Source organism: Vanessa atalanta, chromosome 24 (assembly GCF_905147765.1).
Source record: "Vanessa atalanta chromosome 24, ilVanAtal1.2, whole genome shotgun sequence".
In the NCBI taxonomy this organism is placed as follows: domain Eukaryota; kingdom Metazoa; phylum Arthropoda; class Insecta; order Lepidoptera; family Nymphalidae; genus Vanessa; species Vanessa atalanta.
Window position 1 is genome coordinate 6,158,159 of NC_061894.1, and position 23,359 is coordinate 6,181,517.

At 32.6% G+C, this 23,359-nt stretch overlaps 2 protein-coding genes across 4 annotated transcripts in view; one reads left to right on the forward strand and one right to left on the reverse strand.

Moving 5' to 3' along the window:
• Nucleotides 1–924: 924 nt before the first annotated feature.
• LOC125073462 (trypsin 5G1-like) lies at nucleotides 925–5,669 on the forward strand. The gene is made up of 5 exons (XM_047684301.1): nucleotides 925–1,010; nucleotides 2,084–2,264; nucleotides 2,906–3,152; nucleotides 4,747–4,881; nucleotides 5,439–5,669. Exons 1-5 carry the CDS (start codon nucleotides 944–946, stop codon nucleotides 5,619–5,621), a joined length of 813 nt encoding a protein of 270 aa, XP_047540257.1. The 5' UTR covers nucleotides 925–943; the 3' UTR covers nucleotides 5,622–5,669.
• A 4,776-nt stretch (nucleotides 5,670–10,445) lies between these two features.
• Nucleotides 10,446–23,359, reverse strand: part of LOC125073503 (sodium- and chloride-dependent transporter XTRP3) — a 42,212-nt gene continuing 29,298 nt past the window's right edge. The window contains exons 7-14 of one of the 3 annotated variants that reach the window (XM_047684361.1): nucleotides 18,080–18,230; nucleotides 17,356–17,557; nucleotides 16,390–16,549; nucleotides 15,589–15,751; nucleotides 14,840–15,040; nucleotides 11,410–11,487; nucleotides 11,046–11,116; nucleotides 10,533–10,672 (exon numbers count right to left, since the gene is read on the reverse strand). In XM_047684361.1, the coding sequence (XP_047540317.1) occupies nucleotides 11,048–11,116; nucleotides 11,410–11,487; nucleotides 14,840–15,040; nucleotides 15,589–15,751; nucleotides 16,390–16,549; nucleotides 17,356–17,557; nucleotides 18,080–18,230 (1,024 nt within the window). In that variant the 3' untranslated portion in view covers nucleotides 10,533–10,672; nucleotides 11,046–11,047. Of the gene's footprint in view, nucleotides 10,673–11,045; nucleotides 11,117–11,409; nucleotides 11,488–14,839; nucleotides 15,041–15,588; nucleotides 15,752–16,389; nucleotides 16,550–17,355; nucleotides 17,558–18,079; nucleotides 18,231–23,359 lie in introns of all 3 variants that reach the window. The other 2 variants (XM_047684362.1, XM_047684360.1) reach the window with 2 other exon arrangements.

The window sequence follows — 23,359 nt, forward strand, 5'->3', positions numbered from 1 at the left end:
CCGTGCTAAGGTGTGGAACAACACATTTAGTAAGTACTTACAAATGTTTATTTAAATATATCGTTAATTTTCTAAAACTAAGGAAATACAATTTTAATAACCTATTTTTAAGGAAATGCTGGTTGCTCTCCGCTGCAAACATTAATAGTCTCATTTTAATTTATTTTTCCATTACCGGTTCTTATTGAGTCTTCTTCTCTTCTTTCAAACAGGCTGCAGATTCTTGACAGTCAATAAGTCAATACAATGCTTCTACTATATTGAATTAGGATTTGACTTCAACTTTTAAGTCGATAAACAATGACAGAACAGTTTTACCGACGACGTTTTCTGTCTTCTATTATGAACACACTAGAACTCAGGCAACTGTCTGAATTTAAACTGTACTCTGTATTATATGTGTTTGTTATAAATGACCTGCGAATATCTCGTCCAGTGGCGTGATAAAAGGCCACTGATCTCGATGTTCTGGGTTCAAACCCCAGGTCAGAAATTTAAAAAGTTATTGGCTTTGTCCTGGAAGTAAGTGTGTATACTCCCGTGTATACCTCGGAAAACACTTAAAGCCCAAGTCCTGCGCCTGAACTCTTTCCGGTCAGACGGAATAGAGTGCACCTGTTTTGCTCACACACTTGTACACTATAATGTGTTCTGCGTGGTCCTGGTTGGTCCTGGTTGGTCAATCATGACATAGGCCACCGTTACCGAAATCGACAGAACGACATCATCGTCGTCTTACCTGAACAAACAAAGCTATTATTTAGTTCACCTTGGAAACAAATTTGATGTTGAAATATGACTCGTAACTAATAGTTAAACGGTTATAATAAATTAAACTAGAGTTTTATTCATTTGTAACGCTTTGCCTTCGTAAATACTCATAATATATATAAATTATTTACTTGCAAACAAAAGTAATTATTATTTTAATAATTAGAACAACATGAGTTATTTTAATTTAATTTACGTTATTGTTATAGTTTTGTTAATATCTCCCATAGAAAGTAGAGGTAAGTACTTTTTATGTTGTCTTTTATAATCATTCAATTGAATTTTAATAATATTTTTTAATATATAAGGATGTGTCGTAGAATTACAGATGAAAACTTATCAACAATGAATTATAAATCAATGCTTATGAAAAAGTAATATGTCACATGAAAAGTAAATAGTAAACCGTAATCGTTTTTGTTTTTTTATTTTACCCGAGCCGGTTTTTCATCTAGTAAACAATAAAATAAGACTCAATAACTCAATAGTTATTATAATCAGAGCCGTCTCAAGCTATGTTGGTGCCCTTGGGCACTCATGAATTTTGGGCCCTTTTGGTAGATATTTACTACCATGTACAAATAATTTGCTTATAGCCTATATATATCTAATTAGTTGTACAATCTTATGGCTATTTTATAGTATATCTATTTCTATCATGAAGAGTACGTCTTTCGACTTTTAATAGCGACAGTCGTCAATAGCCTTTTTTGATAAATATGTTAGCTATTTCTTACAAATATATCATAATATCACTTTCGAAAATATACATAGCAGTCAACGTGAGCAAAAACGTGTGAAGGAAATTGTTGGTTCTTCGGGGCCCTCTCAGGATGGGGGCCCTGGGCACTTGCCCCAATTGCCCTATGGTAAAGTCGGTAATGATTATAATACGCATATTTAATGCTGGTGATGATAAAATTTGAGATACTAAGTTTTTTGGTTATTAGTTTCTATAAGTCTGGGCCGGATCGTAAGTTTAGGGGGGCCTGGGCTAACACTACTTAGGGGCCCACCTAGGACATGTCTGAACGTAAACTTGAATTAATTGAATGGGTTTGATTAATTGCAGGACTCGCAGGGTCGCAAACCATACGATGTGTTTAATTTAATAAAGTTATGGATTCATTCGCATTATCGTCTATTTTTGACTTTGACTTGACTTAGCTGGGGCCGTCTTGAATCCACGGGGCCCGGGGCTGAAGCCCAAAAAGCCATATATTAGATCCGGCCCTGCTATAAGTGAAGTTTCTAAAATGTGTTTTATGACATGTGGTTGCCAGCGTTTCTATATTTTTATATATCTCTTAAGATGGTAGTGTGAAGACGCAAACAGAGAACCGTTTCGTCCAACCGCTTGTGCACGGCGGAACGAAGACCATCATATATAAAGCTCCATATATGGCGTTGTTATTCGACGTTAAAATAGGCTTTTTCTGTGGCGCCACCATCGTTCGCAGGAGGTTTCTACTGACAGCTGCTCATTGTTACAAGTAAGGTTTTTTTTATAGCTTCGTATGCAGATCACCAAATTACGATCCCATGATGCAACCCTGAAGAGTTGGGTATCGCTGATTTTTGTGGAAGTACGAGGCGTTCTCAGCACCCTCATACATCTTTATGCGGGGGAAATGACCGTTTTTTTAGGCAAATGGGCCAACAGATGACATTCCTTACTTCACCAATGTACCACCAATCTTGGGATTTTAGATATTATGTTCCTTCAAACCAAAAAAACAACACAAAGTATTGCTCCTTGGCGGTAGATTATTTTTTGAGTAGGTTTGACCTACCCAGGCGGGCTTGCACTAAGCCTTACCACCAAGTTTTTAATTCTGATTATTTATATATCAGTATTTTTGTGTTCCGGGTTAAAGGATGAGTGTCATTAGTTCTTAGTTCCTAAGGTTGCTGGCGCATTAGCGATATGAGGAATGGTTAATGGAATGGTGAATGAATGGCGGTGATGACCACTAACCATAAAAAAACCTATAAGTTAGTACTATACTATACTAATAAGCTACAATTATATTATACACTCAATAACGTACTTTGCGTAAAGCTGAACCCGTCCTGCACCTGATTTCTTTCTTGAATCAAACGCATCATGACAGTTCGTTTTTTAAATTTTCAGTCCTTATTCAAAATATTACGTCAAAGTTGGCACCGATACAATTGACGGCGGGTATCGATATGACATCGACAAAATAGTAATCCATCCCGATTTTGATGAGACAATTAACAACAATGATATAGCCGTCATAAAATTGAAGACAGAATTGACATTCAACAAGCGCGTACGACCAATAAAAATGGCGCCAAATTACATAAAATTTAAATCTGGTGTCATGATGACAACTATGGGATTCGGTGCGACTGAGGTAAGTTTTGTATAGTCCATCGCACGTTTCATTGGCGAAATAATCTGTGCCCTCTTGGAAAAAGCCAAAACAAAAAAAAGTGTTGTATATTTTTAGGTTACGGGTTTATAAATAATCTACTACTATTATGTTCTGTTATGTTGTACCGTTCAATAGCCATCGTGTCTCCAACTGTGCTGTACTGGGTGCTGTCCCGGCACAAATAAAAACCACCAAAAAAGAGCTCACTTATATTATTAATGCAAAAGCGAGGCTGTTTGTTACGCTTTTAAGATTTCTTCTCTATTAACCATCATGAAATTTTACATATACGTTGTGAGGATTACAGTAAAGGACATAGGGTACCTATCACCTGCCTTTCCTCTTGAGGTGCAGGGAAAATATCGATTTATTACGTTATGTATCAAGCTTGGTATGTTAATAAATGTATTCAATAACGGCTCCATTTCAATATGACTTCTGATCTCTTAAAAATGTAACCAATGCAAAAACGTAAGGGAGGACTGGAATTTACTGTACTAACTCAACCGGGAACGGAACTGAAGGAACAATGTTCGAGACACTTACATCAAATATTTTACTTATGGTCATGAATTATATTTTCTATGACGTCAATCGCTTCACGTACTGAACGTCAGTAATGTCCGTCCGCTGAGTCTCCATTATTTAGTTCATGTAGATCATAATATCTTATAGTTTGTTTACGAATTTAATGGGTACTCACATACTATGGATTTGATTGTTTGCATATATTAAACCGCTCCTACGTGATATTTAACCCTCCATTTGGTTGAGCCTTACGCTAAATTTGGATAATATAATACATATTCACCTTTGACTACGATTGCGAAATGTTTACGTAAATCAAATACAAGTCCGTAACAATGTCGAAGTGTTTGTAAAGCTGAGTGTCCAAGATTGGCAACTTTTGGGTTGTCACTTGTCGGTGACGAAGGTTTCTATAATTACCTCGTAAGTTGTCCTCAAATAATGGGAAGCAAATGTCCTTATATCTTGAAACCGACTTTTTCGGTAAACATCGGAATACGAGGGAAATAATGAGCCTTCCTCATTCCTATGTGTACACGTACTTAGTTTGATTCTGTAAATCTACGATCGTACTTATACGACTGCTACGTATCTGTGCTGAGTTTGACACCATAAATTCTAATTCAACAAAATGGAAAATTATATTGGTGACCTTTTGAAAAATTACCAATAAAGAAATTACCAATGGTGTCATTGAAAATGAATTTTTAAAGCCAGCTTGGTCAAATAATTTTCTGTGTCGATGTATTTCATTTAACACATTACACTTTAAATTATGTATACATCAGGGATATAATAAATATTTAATTTCGTATCTGCATATGAATACGTACATATGAATAATATTTTTCTGATTACGGATACATTAAATTTTTTAGAAATTGTAAAAGTGTAAATTACAAAATAACACAAATTTTAAACGCCAATTAGCTACTCTTGAGTTTTTTTTTTGGAAATACGACGGTTTTATTTTCTGTTACTGGACTTTCATAGCATCCTTTGGTATATAATTATCTTTCTGTATATAATTATCTTTCTGTTTTAGGATCAGTCCGAATCGCATGATTTATTAAGAGTGGACGTGCCTTACGTCAGTTACAACGACTGTAAATCTATGATACGATTTATTACAAATCGCATGATTTGTGCTGGTGGCGTGAGGGGGCAGGACGCTTGTAGTGTACGTATTAAAATTAATCTGTAAATGCTCTACTGCTGGGTTAAGGCCTCCTCCCCCCTTGAGGAGAAGGTTTGGAGCTAGATCGACTACGCTGCTCTAATGCTAGGGCGATACACATGTAGTCGAATGTCATTGAAACACATGCAGGTATCCTCAGGATGTTTTCTATCACCGCCGACCACGAAACGAATTATAAACACATATTAAGCACATGGAAATTTCTTTGTATGAAATTGTTTTGTTTGCCGGGATTTGAACCCGCAATTATCGGCCATCTCGGCTCTTATTATTTTAAAATAATTAGTTATACATATATTATAAGTCTTAACATCAGGTGTCCCATATGATCATCCGTCTACCGATAGCATAAAAAAAACGACTTTAATTTTACTTCCAAAGTTCCGATAGTTTCGTCGACAAAAGTGGATAATATACACTACGTAGTGGGTATATACACCACCGACGTTTAAAATGTACAAGTATCAAAATTCTTCTCCTCAGGCGAGAATAATAAGAAAATAAACTTTGATTCGTTAATTGGGTTCTCAAATCTCTAGGGCGACAGCGGTGGACCTCTGATATACGGTGATATGATTGTTGGTGTCGTATCATCTGGAATCGGATGTGGGGAAGAGTTGCCAGGAGTTTATGCCAGTATACCCGCCCTACGTGACTTCATTGACCAGACAATAAGACATCTCTCTAAAGCAAGAATCAATCACATGTTTTATCGTACTTGATAAAAGTATGTTATAATTGTATAGGTACTGAAATAAATTGTATTTATTGTCAAATTATGTTTTTTTTTAATGAAAGATTTGGACTATAAAATTAATTCCATGGAGGCTACCTCCGACTACCGCCAACTGTGGTTTATAGTGCACAAGTGTCTGCGCAAATGTGCACTCTCTGTTCCCTCACTCTCAATCAGATGGGACGGGAACTCCAACAAGGCTAGAAAGAGTTTAGGCACAAGAAAATGGCTTTAATTGCTTTTCAAGGCACGAGAGTGTAGTTTAGAGATCGTTTCATAATTTCTTTGGTCGGTTCTCAGGTCGGAGGTTCTTCTTTTCGAATATAGAAATGAGGTCTCAACTTAAGATTTGCCTGTAAGGAAACCGCGAGTGAATAATGCAATTTAGCTTTTATTTGGATACATTGAGTAGGTACTAATGTTGAGGGAAAATGGAAAATGGCGACTTGAAGCTATTTCATACATTATTTATATAACTTATTGGTGGTTGATATTTTTTTGGTGATGCCTTTGAAAACACAGAATTTCCGAAGCTTTGAAACAAGGTCATCGGAATCTTCAGCCTTAAATGCTAGCCACAACCACAGAAGCCAAGCCATTTTTAATTTGTTCAGTCTCTTTGTTACATCGTCATGACTAATTCATTGAACTGATACGCAAAATGGCAATTGTGGTAGTCTATTACTAGCGTAATATTAGTAGGGGATCATAGGTAAATAAATTCCAGGATATATGGGAAAATTTGATGCAGACCTAGTAGCAGAGAACAGCTAACAACTATTTAATAACTTAAATATTTTTACGAGCGTTAACTCCTTAGGCAACAATGCCTTATGCGTTAATAAATAAATTCCTAGTAAATATTCCACTAAGACTTTTTTTAATTTTGAATATATTTGAATTTATTGGCAGATAAAATTTATATTTATTTCGCATAATTTGAAAAATAAATTTAAATAATATGTGAAATTGTTTTAAGGCAGTGCTTTCTACATTTCGTCATTATTAGTTTTGGATCGAACGCAACCATTAAAAATATAATGTAGACATATATAAACACTATATTTTATTTTATCTTTGAACTGGATCCTTTACTAAATCAACCTTTAATATATCTAATCTTTTATTAGCGATTTAGCTTTGTTCCTCTTAAACCGATTAATACGTCGGTCATGCGTGGCTACCAGCGTTCTCCTTGATCATGGAATTCATCTACGAAGCAGTTCTATATAAAGTCGATTCCAATAACAGCAGCAAAGATAAATAAACAACTTTGACCTTGAATTGACTTAACATCATTGGTCGACATTTAAGATAATAATAATGGTATTCACTATGGATTCGTGAAAAAATGGCGTTTTGAATGTCATCTAAATTGGAAATTATTCGGGACTTTGGAAATAAATTCAAGCGGCAATATTAATCAGAGCTATATTCATCTGTTTGTTGTGAAATATCTCCTATATTGCTATCTGTTGACAAGTCGTACGGAATATGTAAATGTTTGTTTATTTTTACTCTGCCGTTGGAAAATTTATACATTTTAGTATGGTTGAATTTAATTGGTGGTAGGGCTATGTGCAAGCTCATCTGGGTTGGTATCACCCACCTATCATATGTTCTACAGCCAAGAAGCTACATTTTGTTTTATTCTGATCCGGAGTGTTGAAGGGTGAGTGAGCCAGTATAACTACATGTACAAGAGATGTAACTTCTCACTTCCCAAGATTGGTGGTGCATTGGTGAAGTAAGGAATTATTAAAATTTCTAACAGCGCCAATGTCTATGGGCAATAATGACCACTTACCATCAGTTTGTCTGATAACCTACATATACAATAAAAAATATACATAGAATAGTAGACTGTATAAATATAAACATAAACATTCTCGGCACGATATAGTCAGGAAAGACGAAATAAAACAAACAAATTAGTGGCAATATTTTTAAGTTTGCATTTCAAAATGTAATCACTATTCTTATATAATATCAGTTCGCTACAACTAGTGCGGGATGTCATCCCGAAGCTAACTACGAAACACTTAGAACTATTATATGGCTCTTTTGAGCGATATTTATTAAATAAATTAAGATTGTTTCCTTAAAATAAACAGCTTTACAACGAATATATTTGTTTTCGATCAAAAATATAACGGATTCAAATTTATCATTAAAATTATTACATAATTCAAACAATGAAAATTTTAATTCAACGTAAATCTTTTTTTTTTTTTTAATAATTCAAGTGCAAAGGAATAACAAATGAAACACTAATATCTTTAAAATTATAACCTTTTTTAATTATATTTGGATTTTATTTCATTTTTGGTATATTTTCAATTGTTGTTTATTTTTATCTAGCTTTATGATTTAGCACGTCTTAAGTACACTTCGTAATGCTTTTATTAATCTCATCCGTAAATACGAGATCAGAATATTGAAAGAAACTGTTAATCTTGTGGTTAATAATATATAGAAGTTGTAGACAAAAGCAGAATAAACACTATTTTAAAACTGTTTTAATATGACTTAGCATAGATAATAACGCATCTTTGGAATAAAACGCTAGCCTAGAGGCAATTAAAAAAAAATATATATTTAAAAAAAAATCGGTAGCTTCACCGGATTTTTTTTTTATTATACCGCTTCTACATTTTTGACATCGTTGTTGAATATGCTATTACATATTATTAAATAAAAAATATCGATAACGAAAGATGAATATCGAGAAATCTGTTAATTGATATGAAAAATATAAAAAACGGTAATTTGTATTTCATGAATTATTTAAATTTGAATCCAAATAAGCAGGAAGACTATATCATAATTATTTAACAAGTTGAATATAAAGTTTATGGATACAATTAGTTTGTATTGATCTGAGACATTTTAAAACGTAAAAATAATTGATACATTATTTAGTTGATAAAAATATTATTTACACTAATATCAAGGCTTTTTTATTTCACGATTTCGTCTTTTATTCTAAATTTTAAGCACAAGTCTACGACGATATTATCAACGAGTTCAAAGATATTAAAATTTTTCTATTTCCGAGGTACCCTGATGGTGTCAGTTAGCGTTGGACGCGTCAAGATGTTATAACCATTTCTTAAAATTTTAGTTCATCGAGGTACATACTTTTATCTATAATATTTTCTTTAAAAATATATTAAAATTAATTACTAAAGTTAATAATTTCTTTAAAAAGAATATCGTAAATTGTCAGTAACTTTCAAAAAAGTAAATTTTTATATTAAACATAATAAACTTATTGAGTAAAATTCCTTTTTTTTTTAAGTCAAAAGTTTACTATTATTTTATTAGTCTGTATTCAGTTACAGTTGGGTCATTTTTAATCTATACTATATTACCTAAACGACTATGACTAGCATGCTGCGAAACAGTTTTTAATTTCTTATAACCTATTAGTGACAACAGCACTTCAAACTTGTTTTTTTTTTCGTTTTTTTTATGTCTTTAGTTCTGCGGTTTCAGCCTATAATAAAACATATAATTTAAATCCAATTGAACAAATGACGGAACTGTCAAATCTTTAATACGCTATTTTTTATCTGTAGTAGAAATCCTATTAGTCATATCAAGCTTTTAAAATTATATTCGAACGTAAATTATTGTTATTTCATTTGTTTGATAATCTCTTAAAAATATCAATACCAACCTCGTATGTCAATTTTTTTTTTTTTTTGGAGATAGTTGTTATTTGTAAACTGCCTAACGATATTAGAAAAAAAGAAATCTATAGTACCGGTAATTAAATTTTCCTTTAAATATTTTATTAAAAATACTAATAAGAATTTTTAATCGAGTACTGTATTATAATGATCAGTAGAGCTACAATCAATAACAGGTATGACAAATGACCACAAGATAAGTTGAAAAAAAAAATACAAAATCTTTTATTTAAATCGAAATAGTTATATCTATGTGCCGAAATCTATTTTACAGTGAAACGCCGGTTATACCAGACCTAACCTTTTTGATAACGATTTATAGTAAAACATCATAATGCTTCTAATAAGCTATGTCTAAACCTAAAATCTCAATATTTAATATAGTAATTCTTACATTTGAAAAAATTGAGTTATTTTTTTGATTATAAGATTAGTTTTTTAATAACTGTTTTAAACGTTCCATTAAAAAAAAAATGTCTGAGAATTGTGTTGCCATTTTACAATTTTAATGAAAATGAAAGTTTACAGTAAAATTTATCTAATAAAATCATTTTATATGTAAATCAATTTTAGGCGCACCATTCGTTTTATAAGTAACAGTTTTTATCGGCGTCATCGAAAGTGTAGACATTTTAGTTAAAAGGGATCTATTTTATACATTTAAATTTAAAGTAATTTCAATTTTCAATAAAGAAATTAAATTGAAAAAAACATTCTTCAACAAAGAGTCAATTCATTATCTACTAGAAAAACAAACTTAAAAGTATTGTTTTTAATGAGTTAATATGAAAATTTTCGTCAAATGTTATTTAGTCGAACTGGAAATATTACTGTAACACAAACTATTAGAACTGCGCTCGATAGATGTTGTGTACAAGTTCGAAATTCAAATACGAATTTAATAAAAAAAAAGTTATTTGTGACGTATTTTTCGTAATCTATTTGTAATCGATTTGTTATATAAGTTTTAAATTAAGACGTAATTGTTCTCATCACCGGTTAGAGCCTAAAATTATTATCAATTTCAAATATAGAATTGAAAATATAATATTAAATTACATCATATTTTGTAATTACTTAGAAATAAACATATATAAAAAAAAAAATATTTTAATAAATATAAAGTGATTTAACACTAAAAACGTTTACTTATTTACTATTGAAATTAAATCAATCAGTCAACGACGTCCATCTTAAATGTATTGGGATTATAATTGATCGGTTTCATGGCTAACCGTATACCAGTTCCGGTTGAATATTTTGCATTTAGAATTTCCTCGTCACTACTGCTCGAATCTTCGAAACGATCGGTCGTGCGTGGAGTTTGCTCTGAATCTGAAGACTGTAAATTAATTTTGTCAGGTAAATGATACATATAATGGAATCTTAATTATTTAAGATATATTATTATATAATATTAATAATTATATGCATAATATGTGATATACTACATTAACCATGACATACAAATTAGCAGTAAATAGCAAAAAATAGCAGAATATTTCAACTTTAAATGACATAAAATATTACTAAGCATAATAAAACAGCAACCAAAAAGTTAGTAGTTGAAGAAAAAAGTCAGAATTTACCAAAAGCTGAAAACAATCAAGATCTGTCCTGCGTGAAAAAAGTTGTGTTAATAATTATAAAAAACAAATACATCCATTCCCACTATTTCCATTAAATACTAAGAAGCCAAAATACAATAAACACACATTTATTTCTTGGGACGTCGCACGATGCTGGTGGGAAGTCTGGTCGGTCTCTCGTCACTGCTGTCCACACCCTACATACAAAATTGTATATACAGAAAGTACACGCACACAGAACATTGAACTCTCATTTCAAAATTGCTTAAAATCTTTTAAATTAATTTAAAAGTGTTTTGAAAATTTATATAACTTATTTATTTAATATATATTTTTATTATGAATGAAAAAGTTACTTTTTATTTATTTCGAATCAATGAGATAAGTTTCTTTTTTTTAATTAATGAATACAATATCCTTAGACCCAGCCAAGTTCATAGACATATCCCTGAATTCCTCAACAAACCAACAACAAAGCAACAGATCTTACATCGAAGTCGCCGATGGTGAACTTGGCGGCCGCGTCTGGCAGCAGCTGAGCTGGCGGTGCGCTCTCCGGCGATATAACCTACCCCCATCACCGCGTTAGTCACAGAAACAAATATCTATTCCACAATGACGTTTTATCACTGGACACGTATTAATAAAATAACTTAGAGAAGCCTTGAATTTGTCATAGCACTTCTTTGAGAAGATATAACCTCGAACGTAACCTGTCCGCCCACGTAAGTCGTGTAGGGTGAAAAATATTCTACTGCTGGCCGCCCAGACTTCGTATGGTAGTCATACAAAGTTACCCCTGTTTTTTCCTCCCTTTAAGGACGAATTTTCCTTTCTTAGCGAATACTTATGTTACAAAATAATTAAGCCTGTTTATTAGTTTTCTAAAATCAGTTTTCGTCGTGCGTTGGTAGTCAGTCAGGACAAACGACTTCATAAGTAGTCTAATCTCTATTTATGTTTATTCAAATTAATTTCGTTTGTATATTTAATTAGGTCTATCATTTCAGTCACACGAGATATTTGTTGGATATGTTTACATTTGGTATAATTTCATGCGAAACATGCAGGCTCGAGGATTTCCCAGAACATAAAATTCTAAAATACATTAAGCGCAAATTAAAGTTACTAGTGATCGGGTTTGAGCAAAATCTCAAAGTGTAACACTGGAGTCGACTGTGTTCTATAATCTATAGGATTTATTTGAGCTCACTAATCCAAGTATGTACCAGACCGATTCGAAAAAAAAATATTTTTACCCTTAACCCAATTTGATGAAATTTGATATGATACAAGTTTGAACTCCAAGTACTACTACTTCATACTTAAGACCTGACGACTAAACCCAAGACGCGAGTAAAGCCGCGACATCTACTCGCAACATGCCACTACGACGGAGGCGGAGAATTTACGTTTAAGGCTGAAACCACGCGCGGCAACTAGTATTAATATAAACGATATCATTGTTAGAAATATATTTCTTAATATATTATTATAATTATAGGAGATACTGACTTTAATACGTAATTGATTTTTCGAGTGTATTCGACGTGTCTTGTGATAAAACCCCATTGATATTTGATAGGAATAAGTACAATATGTAAACAAAATAACAATATATTTAATTGTATTTGAAGGTTCGTTAATGTGTATTAATAAAATGTACGCTGTTTTTTTTGAACGCGCATCATGCAGATACCACAGTGCGTATTTGTATCGGTGTTTGGCTAATTATTTTCATAAAATAATTCAACGTGTAGCGTATGCTTTATATTTATTTGAGTATTAGATTTTGAAACTGCCATGATCGACTTGACTGTGCAAGAGATTATAGTGCTCCGGTGTGTGCGTAAAAACAAGCACATTATCTATTCCGTCACACTTACAAACCGATAGGACGGCGTTCTTTATGTGCTTTAAAAGCACAGGAATGTTAATCTTGCTCATTTCTAAACTTAGAGCTTCTACTAAAACTGTCTTAACAGAAACCTCAACTTCTGATTGATTCGAGGTTTGATCCCAACTTCAATCATCATCCCACTTATAAACTAGTTTCTAAACCAACGAGACACTTATTATAATTGTGTTATAGCCGAATATATTCCTTTTCGCTTTTCTAACACAACCTTTAAGGCATTTTAAGCGCTAAATGATTATTTTATAACATATAAAACTAGGTACATTATTTTTGTATGTAAATATAAGTACTATTGACGTCAGCTGATTATCGATTTTTACATTACATAATAACATTAACAATTAACAACGACAGGAATTTCAATTTAAAAATAGAAAATAAAAATATCAAATTCGCTTATCAAAAGCGGCACGTATTTGTATCAATTGCCCAAACACGACAATGCTTAAAAGGTATGTTTGATTACATTGTTGTTTCTACAATTTGGCAGATATTGTAGTATGCGTTTTATACCTGTCATTAAATTTTTCTGCCGTTTATTTTCTTATTAAAAAAATACGATGCACACGCTACGCTTAGCGTGTTCGCGTAGCGATATCGCATTCGTTAAGTGCTCCGCCATTAAATCTCAGTGTCAATGTCGAACAGATTGTTCGTTTAAAAATAAACTATTGTTTACATTATTTTTCAGTCGTCAATGGTAGATAACGTGACGTAATCGAATAATTGTCATTATTATAAATTTAAATTTGTTGTACTTGGTACGAAGAACTGGTAAAAATCGTCACATAATGGTTTTTACCAAACGTTTCGCCCCCCCCCCCCCCGGGCAACTTTTCCCACTCCTAGTCTCTGACCCTTTCTAGCATATCAGTTTTGTATATCATTATTGTAATTGATTTTTTGTCATTGTTTTAATTTGCTGTTTAGTATTTATTATATTATTTATTTACTTTAAAGTTGTCTTTTAATTATGCTTAAGCTTTGTTAATTTATTTAGTTATGTCTGTTATTTTAATACATAATATAACTTTATCGCACTTCGGTCCAATCGTGTATCGACACATATTTTTTTTATCAGACAATCTTTTATAAATTTTGTTTACATATTGTACGAGATTCATTGGAATAGTATATAGCATACTATGTGATATTGTTAAGTATATAAGAGTTATTTTACAATTACTTATCATATAAAATAACCTTGCAAGAAAAATTAATGTAATATTTTGATTCTTTCTCACTTCTAAAAGAGCTTAATGATAATTTATAATAATTTCTTATGTCATATTTTTTAACTCATTTGTTTTTATTTAAAGTGTTTTCATTTATTTTATAATTCACTATGATCATAATTTATCACTGAGGAAAACATGAGAAAATATTTCATCATATCCGTTAGTTACAGCCAAATAAGTTATAAATTTATAAGATCAATGTCCATAAAAACCGATAATGATTAATAAACAAGCGAATGACGTCACTTTAGCTGCAATTAATAATACCGATAAATTGAAGTGAATGAAAACAACACAGTTTTATCTAGACAAAAAAATCCGGCTCGAAGGACCATCTTTGCAAGGTCATTTTAAGCAAAAGTTTTACAAACAAAATCACATAGTAATCAGTGAAGTATCAGGAAATGGAAAAAAATACAGATAATATTTACATGTTAGCGTTATAGCGACAGTAATTAGCTCAAACGAGTTGTCATTAGATACTATATTACATTTTAGCGGACACAGAATGAGTTAGAATGAATGAATAATATATAAATTATATTATAAACTTCGTCGTCAACAATTTTTTTGCAATGTTTTTTTTTTTTTTGAATTCTCATAAATTAAGCTTAAGTTAAACAATGATTCAAAGATGGTTACGACTTCATGGCATATTCGTTTAAACATTGCTTTAAATTTGTCTTAAATATTTTAATTTAAAATTACTTATTATGTTGATAATTACTAAATTCCTATGGACAAAATTATGGAACAATACTTACGTCCTGATCGCTCATCATCTCTTTGGTGGAAACGGTGGTTTCGATCCTTCTGATAGAGCCCTGGTGGATGTCGACATCCAGGGCGAGGCATTGGAATCTTCTCAGCAGAAGCACCACAGGTATAGGGAGGACGCCTGCCAGAATCATGGCTACTGCGATGCCGAGAACCCATGATGGGTATGGAGTTTTTTCCACTCGACCCTGTTAACAATAGTTATCTTTTTACTTTTAAAAATTCTTCCATTAGTATAAAGTAAAGTAACAGTGCTCTAGGTCTGCCCGCTGCTGTGCTGTCGCCTCAACTTATGAGGAGGACTGGTTCTTTAAATATTAGTATTGTCCAATTTTAATATCTTACTAATATACTTATTTACCCTTCCAATTACGCCCTAATCTTGTGTTATGAGTATAGACCACATAGGCTGAGGAGTCCGAATCGAACTTGCGACTTTTTACATCGTTAGTCGACGCGTAAACCAAAGCGTAATTACGCTTTTTTTAGAGAGGGTAATGAATTGGAAAAGTCTACGATTTACTCTTATATTACATGAATCTAAATTATCGTTAATATAAATAGATACACTATTTAAAAAAAGAACCTAGCTATTTTACTTATCGAAAGAATAATAATATTTGATACCTATATTTTTTAAATGATACGCTGTTATATGTCTTATGATTTGTGGTAAAAATACCACTAAACTTTCATTTTGATATATAGCGTATGAATTATTCTAAGGAAATCTGACCTCTGCAGCATTCCAAGCTCCATAAGTCGGCGGATTGAGCAGCATAAAGATAAGCGAAGATAGCAGGATGCAGGAAACGATGAAAGGTCCAACGTAGCGCCAGGTGATCTGCCAGTACAGTCCAGGACGATAGCCAGTCATTTCGTAGATATCATTAGAGAATCTGAAATGTATTACATTTTTAGATGAAGATTGGTGTCAAGACTTAATTTACATTTTATTTCGATCTATACGACGAGAGAAGTTTTTATTGTTCCAAGGCTTCTTGCAGTGACTGTGAAAAATGTAACACTAGGTCACAGATACTTCAGACGTAAGAAGAACCAGCAAAACTTAGCAGCATGTTTTCTGATGGATTTTGGGTGGAAAGTTATAACCATCATTCGTTTGCTCATAATGTAATTTACTCCAGTTTACAGAGTTGGTGGTAAACGACAAAAGGATGTGAAACACTATTACGGGAAGACTGCTATTGCTGCTAGTCTGCAATTATAGAACTGGTGGATCGCTTTTCCGTCTACAAACAATCCCTTGCTTTGCACTTGTAATAAGGCTGAAAATAATTTATAACTTATGAGTAGAGGAGCAAATCTGACCCAATTGAAAAAAGTTATACAGACTCTCTGATAAAACGCTGTTCAACGAATATTTGGTTGGGCACTGATTTCTCCCTTTCAGTCACCAGTTATTTGATATTTTAAAGAATAATCCACAACATTGTTCAACATATCGCCCCCAAAAAACGTGTATAATCAAGGTCTTCAGTTTTAGAAATCAATGAGGATAGTGAATTGTTTATACTTTTCATGTCCGTAGATGTAGATGACGGCGATCATTTCGAGCAGAGCGATCACGACGAGGCCGATGGTACCAGCGAACGAGTCGAACATCTTCAGCCAATACTCGCCCGCGCCAGTCGTGAAGATGAGGCCCACGAAGAAGCATATGGTACAGACGAAACCTGAGATGAAAATAATTATATAGATATAGTAATAAGTATAGAAAATAATTTCATAAGTAAGTAACTATTCATAGATATATTTGTTATTACTTAGTTGTCTTTTTGATATTATTTTTCATTAGATCATTGTTCGCTTTAATTAAATCAATTATACAATATACTAGATCTTCAATAGTACCCATACCCAAAAACCCAATAGATACCCAAAAATTTATTTTAAGTATTCCGTCTTAAAACCTCCAATACGAATTTTGTTATACTACATAGGGTACCATTGAAGATCAGCGTTGGGTTTTTGGTACCCAACATGAAAGCTGAATTGTACACCCGTTTAGGGCACGATTACTTTTATTGCTTACAAAATTTCTTTTTTTTTTGTTATTTCTTTTATACTTTTTATAATTGTGCCGTGTTCTAAATAAACATTTCTTTTTTTCTTTATTTCTATATAAGCATTTACTGAATTTTATTTTATTTTCAGTAGGACAACCAACAATAGATACAGTACCACAACGACAAAAAAAAAATCAAAATTATCTTGGCAAATGTTCTACTATGGACAGGTATTCTCACCATGTACTATCTTTAACCTTACACAATATGTATTAAAAATATAAATTATTAAACGACGATCCTTTATTTTTTCGATTCCATTATGTTTTTGGCTCTTGGAAAAGTTATTACATTTGGAAATATATCACTGCTGCCATTTCCAATAACGATCATATGATCATTGTTTTCATAGATCGTATGGTCTACAACTAAGTCATAGTAAAAAACCTTAATATTAACTTCAAAGTTCTCACCAGTAATAACGGGCTTGCTGAATCTTTTGAAGAAATCAATATCAAATATGGTGCAGAGCATGCCCTCCATAATACCGATCTGACTGCCGAGACCCAGGGAGAGCAACATAAGGAAGAAGATGATGGACCAGAATGGAGCTGGAGTCAATTTTAGAATAGCTTGCGTGAATACGATAAAGGCAAGACCTGTGCCTTCTGCAGCCTGAAAAAATTAAAAATAATTTGGTCAGTGAACATTTTGACATTAATAAAATACTCAGCTATGTATAAATATAATTAGAAAATTGGAAAGAGTAACAGCAAATTAATGTTCCACCGCTTCCACTCTTCTCGAGGAGTTGGTTGGAGATAACATTTTATTTTTATTTTGTAGAGTCACACGGACAGGACCTTATGGAAAGTGAATACTAGCGCACATAGACATCTGCAACAGAGGGCTAGCAGATGCGTTGCCGGCCTTTAAGAAAGGTGTTACTCCACCAAACTTCTCCGATAACCGAACTTCATGCGACAAATCTCCGATTCCTCCAAATATTTTTCTCTACCGTCGAGTAATAGAATTATTAAATAAAAAACATGAATCAAGTGCTTTTGGTATGAACCCGTAATGTTCGGTTGAGGTTCACGTGTTCCAATTACCGAACCATGAGCTCTAAGTCATGACAAATATATACGAAATACGTTCACCGAAACAAAAGACCATTTAAGGCATTGCAAGTCCTACCTCATCCAGTTGCTTGCTCATGGCACATCCGGTAATGTTCAGTGCGGAAGTGACGTTGTTAGGGAGATTCGGATACTGCTCCTCATAGTATTCTTGCGTCGAATTCAACATAAAACCACCGATATGGTGCATAGCCAGTACCTTTATTTCCCTGAAAAATATTTTATTATTTAAGAGTACGCATATTTTTGTATAAGTTTGAGACTAATATGGACTTTAAACCATTTAACTGACACCGTGTGACTAAGTTTCTGCATAAAACATTTATATTGAAGGGCAGAGATACTTCTAATCTTATTTTTTGAGCTACGGCCATAGTTGCAAACGCAGAACACCTCAAGAAAGTTTAATTATAATCGGATGATGACGTCATCCTGATTGATTTCGGCCAAAGCGTTTTAATTGTTCCGACCTGGGGTTTGATCTCAGGACTTGTGGCCTTATATATATTTATAAGACCAACGTGGTGGTCAATAAAAATAAATAATAACAAAATAAAGTAACGGATACCAATTAAGGTCAACATCAAGGATAAAATAGAAAAAGTCGTAATCTAAGTTCTCAAGGTTAAGTTTCTTTTAATCATTATTTTAATACGTGACAATGTTACAATACAAACATACACCAATAATAACAATGTTTATGAGCAATCAGCATCAATAATTAGGGTTCAATCGTCATGAATGTGTTTACTCCGGCCAATTAACCCGCCGGCTACTTGACCGAATGTTCAGGGGCATCGTTGCATGAAATATTATATTCTATATTTAGAACGATATCGGGTTTCCATATATATGTCACAAGGAATTCATTGTCTTTACTCGTAAATTGATATTTATTATTAATAATATCAGCGACCAATCCTCGTTACGAATGCGAATATTTTATGAGCGCCATTTTGTTTTGACATTAGTTTAATGAAACTGATAACGTTGATTCAATTGCAGTAGAATATAAAAAGATTAATAAAATGCATGATATTTAAATTTGGATGCTATGTTTAAATAACATTTAACATATGTAAAGTATTTTGGTAAAAGGTCTGCCTCCAACGCTAAATATTTCACAAAAATAAGACCTTGTAATAAAAGTGATATTTATATCTACTAATAAATGAGTTTTTTTTTTATTATAATAGAAGACGCAGTGCGGCTCGTTTTTAGGTCTTTCGCGCAAATGAAACGTAATAAGTGACAAAAGTCGAACATAGACCGAAAGGGATTTACAAAAATTTGTAACAATAACCTATTCGATAATATTTAAAAATTAAATCTGTACCGAAATATTATTATTATTATTTAATTTTATCAATTTATTCCATATTAAATTTGAACTACGAAATAAAATTAATCAACCATCAGCGGAAGCGATCAAGCGGCAACAAAATCTGTCAATAATTTCAAACTATATCTACGAATTATTGCCGTTTATATTGAAACCCCTTGGAGTTATAGTGCAAAAATGTTTCTTATGGATAAAACATCCCGTCTCATTGCCTCCTCTGAAGACAGAGCTGATTAATTATTTGCTAGAGCACCAGATTTGCAATTCAACGAGGAAATACTGCTCTCATACAGACAGATATTCATAAATTTTTATTTGTATATATTTTAGATATATTTCCGCTATGTGATATGAGTGTTTAATAATAATTAGTAAACTTTGTACCAGAAAAACTGACACGTTCCATTAAAATACTTGGAAATATAATTAGGGAAAAACTTGTTGGAAACGAAATATTCTAAGCAGTATTTGCTAAATGGAATTTTAGTGTTCCAATTTAGCACAAATTATTCACTATTTCACACAATCCAGGTCGCTTCGGCCGGCGTTAATTAAATATTGGTCTGACTGAACTGTTCCAACACCCATGTCAAAATTGCTCTAGCAGTTCATGTCTTTGATAAAATCAGTTCAAACATTTTTGTGCCTTACTTGTTGGTCTATGGGCTAGTTTGGTTCTAACCTTGGTCAAGCTCATCATTCGATTGGACGGTAATCAGACGCGACCAAAGAGTGTTCAGGCGCAGGACTAATGGCTTTGTGTTTTTCTATTAAGAATTATTTGACATAAAAAATAACTCTTGTTAGGCCAACCCGGGATTTGATAAAAGAATCGTTAAGAAATGTTTGTGTTCTATGTATGAGAGATATATTACAAAATGTAAGACTTTTTAATTGATGGCAAACCTTGAGAATGAAGGTCCCAGCCATTACAAATATCACACAATTATTGCAAAAGATTATTATCATCGAAGGGAACAATTTCTGCACAGTTTCTTTCGCCAGTTCTTTTCAGTTTCGAGATATTTTCCAAAAAGTACAATTATTCCGTAGAAAAAAAAACCGAAACTCACCGTAGAAAAGTGTAAATGTTGGAATTTGATATGCGATATTGACTATAATCACCATAAAGATTATACGACACACGTATCAAAATGGCGTATCACTAAAAGTTAGTTATCAACATTTTACGAGTACGAAGATAATTCATGCAGAATCTCAGTACTGGTTGTAGATTTTTTATCATTAATAAGCAAGCAACGTATGTCGAAGACATTGAATAAAGATTTTCATTTTGATTTAATCAAGGGCCTCCAAATATGCAGCTCCATAAGGAAGTCACAGTCTACGAAGCCATAAATAAATAATTTCAAAACTAGGTCACAAGAACAGTTTCAATGTTAGTATAAAATTCATGTTCTAAATTTCATTTAATATACATAGCTGTTCAAACTTTATGTTCTCAGAATCGGAAACTTGTACCAGAATAAATAATAATCATTTACGATTTTTTTGAATAACCACTATTGTTACCATTATTGATCAAAATTGACGGAATAATTTAATAATATTCTACACTTTGATTAAATAGCCAACTGTTGGCCACTATTTGTTTACACGCACACTAGTAAAGTTTTATGACGTTTGGCGATTGTCAAACGTAGCTGTCAAGCACATCAAAATAATAAATTTGGCAAGCTTGTTTTACTTCTATTTCAGTGTGACACTCTCTATAGATATCTATAAAATCTAAGGTGCTACAGATAAATAAGGATTAAATACTTTAGTAACGTATTAAAATGCGTTTGTTAAACTTTTCTTTTATTATAAGATTTTAAATTAACATTTAAAACTGGATATTTACCATGTTTTTTATTTTTATTATTTTCTTTTTTGTTTCGTACCATGGCTTAAGTGATGTCAATAAATTAAATTTGGAATTAAGAGTTTATAAAGAATTGTTCCAAAGATGGAAATTCATATGTGTTACGATTATGGTCGAATTTCGACGATGGAACGAACACTAATTTGATTAATTATACGGCAGACTTACCTAAACGCTATGAAATAATCGATTAAAATTAAAATGTTTTTATGCAATATCGAAGCGTTAAACTTACTTATTAACAGTGTGTCAAAAAATAAATCTACCGGTTTGGAGAAAAAAGACTCAGAGCTTTAGAAAAACCGATAGAAACTTGGCTGTTTTCTTATTAACTCTAGTAACATTTCTACTGACTTATAACAGTAACGATACGTTATCGATACTATTTCGATCGAACTTCGATCGAACCGCAATTTGATCAGGAATAGGAAATCAGCTAAACAACAATGATTACGTTTCGATATAATTGCGATAAAGTGACAATTTATTTGTAAAATTTGCATTAGAATTAGAATTAACAATGGACGAATTGTACATGAAAACTACACATTTTCTAGAATTTCTGGAACAGATCTCTTTGGAGACATGTTATTCTATTTCATTTTTATTCCTAAGCTTTATTGTCCACGAACACAATACATCATCGAACCTCGGGATATACAGTAATTTAAAAGCATTCAAGGGCGCCCTTATCTGTATAATGATCTTGACTTTTTGCATAATAAACAACAATGAATGAATAATGGCAATAAATAAAACAGACCAACGTATGTGCATTATTATGTAAGCGTTGTCTGTTCTTTTGTACAAATGTAAGTTTGTCAACTACTCTCCCCCTTTTGAGTGAAAATTTTGTACTTTTAAAAAAAAAAATTCACGTGCAGATTTCCTCGAACGCTGGGCGCGTGATGAATTATATAAAAAAAATGGTTAAGACATTAAGTCATAGATTTCTGACGACCTACGTGGTCGAGTAGTGTGTACACCGGTTTTCATGGTGCACCACTCCGAGGTCCGGTTCCCGGGATGTAGAAAAAGTTCATTACTTTTCTATGTTGTTCTAGGTCTGGGTATTTGTGGTACCGTCGTTACTTCTGATTTTCCATAACACAAGTGCTTTAGCTACTTACATTGGGATCAGAGTAATGTATGTGATATTGTCCAATATTTATTTATTTATTTTTCCTAGCATGCACCTGATGGAAAGTGAGCCTCCTGCTCGTTAACCATCAGTGGACATCTGCAACACCGGAAGACTTTCAGGTGCGTTGTATGTCTGTACTTTAAGAAATGAGTAGTCTCTTAAGGTTCCCAAGTCATATCATGATGGATGAATAGTTAATATTTCTTACAACGCCAATGTTTGTGGACGGTGGTGATCACTTACCATCCTATGGGTTGGTCATTTGCCAGTCAGAATGATATCTGAGTAAATGGTGGCCAAAACACCTATCTGAATAATACCTTCACCAATGATGTGTTAAGAAAAATCATAATTGCATTTTGCATTACTAGTAAATAATATAGTCTCCGATTCCGACTGATACTGGTCGGTTTCATCGTCAATTCATCGTATTTAATCAAACATCGTATTTAAGACCTGCTCGTCAACGTTGTCAAAGGCCTGTCTGTTTATATCTAGGTTATTTAAAATGCCATTTACTTGTGCCAATTAAGGCCAATGTCACGTGGGGTGAATACTACGATTGCGTAGATTATTGCCGAGACTGTAATTTGATTATAACAAATGAATTGTCTTTACCGAAGGATATCATTAGAAATTTGGTTTATTACAGTGATCGCCTGTACGTAATTAATATCGTATTTCAGTCGAATTCGTGGTTATTAGTACACCTTGGGAATGAAACGATCACTCGAGGTGATTTTGAATATACGTATGTAAAATCACAAAAAAAAACCAGCTGAGTTTCTTTCACTGGTTCTTATCAGGTCATTGTATTGTTTGATTTGACATTCAATAAGGAAATATAATGCTCTTAGCTATATAAATTCGATAGTAACTGACGGATATAGGCTTCTTTATGCCTACACCTGACGAACAAGATCTAAATTGCAAGCGAAGTCGCGTCCGATAACTAGTTTTGATATCA

Coding starts and splice junctions, on each gene's coding strand:
- LOC125073462 (XM_047684301.1), top strand. CDS start 944: ATGAGTTATTTTAATTTAATTTACGTTATTGTTATAGTTTTGTTAATA. Junction 1,011..2,083: donor ATCTCCCATAGAAAGTAGAG/GTAAGTACTTTT, acceptor ATATCTCTTAAG/ATGGTAGTGTGAAGACGCAA. Junction 3,153..4,746: donor TGGGATTCGGTGCGACTGAG/GTAAGTTTTGTA, acceptor TTTCTGTTTTAG/GATCAGTCCGAATCGCATGA.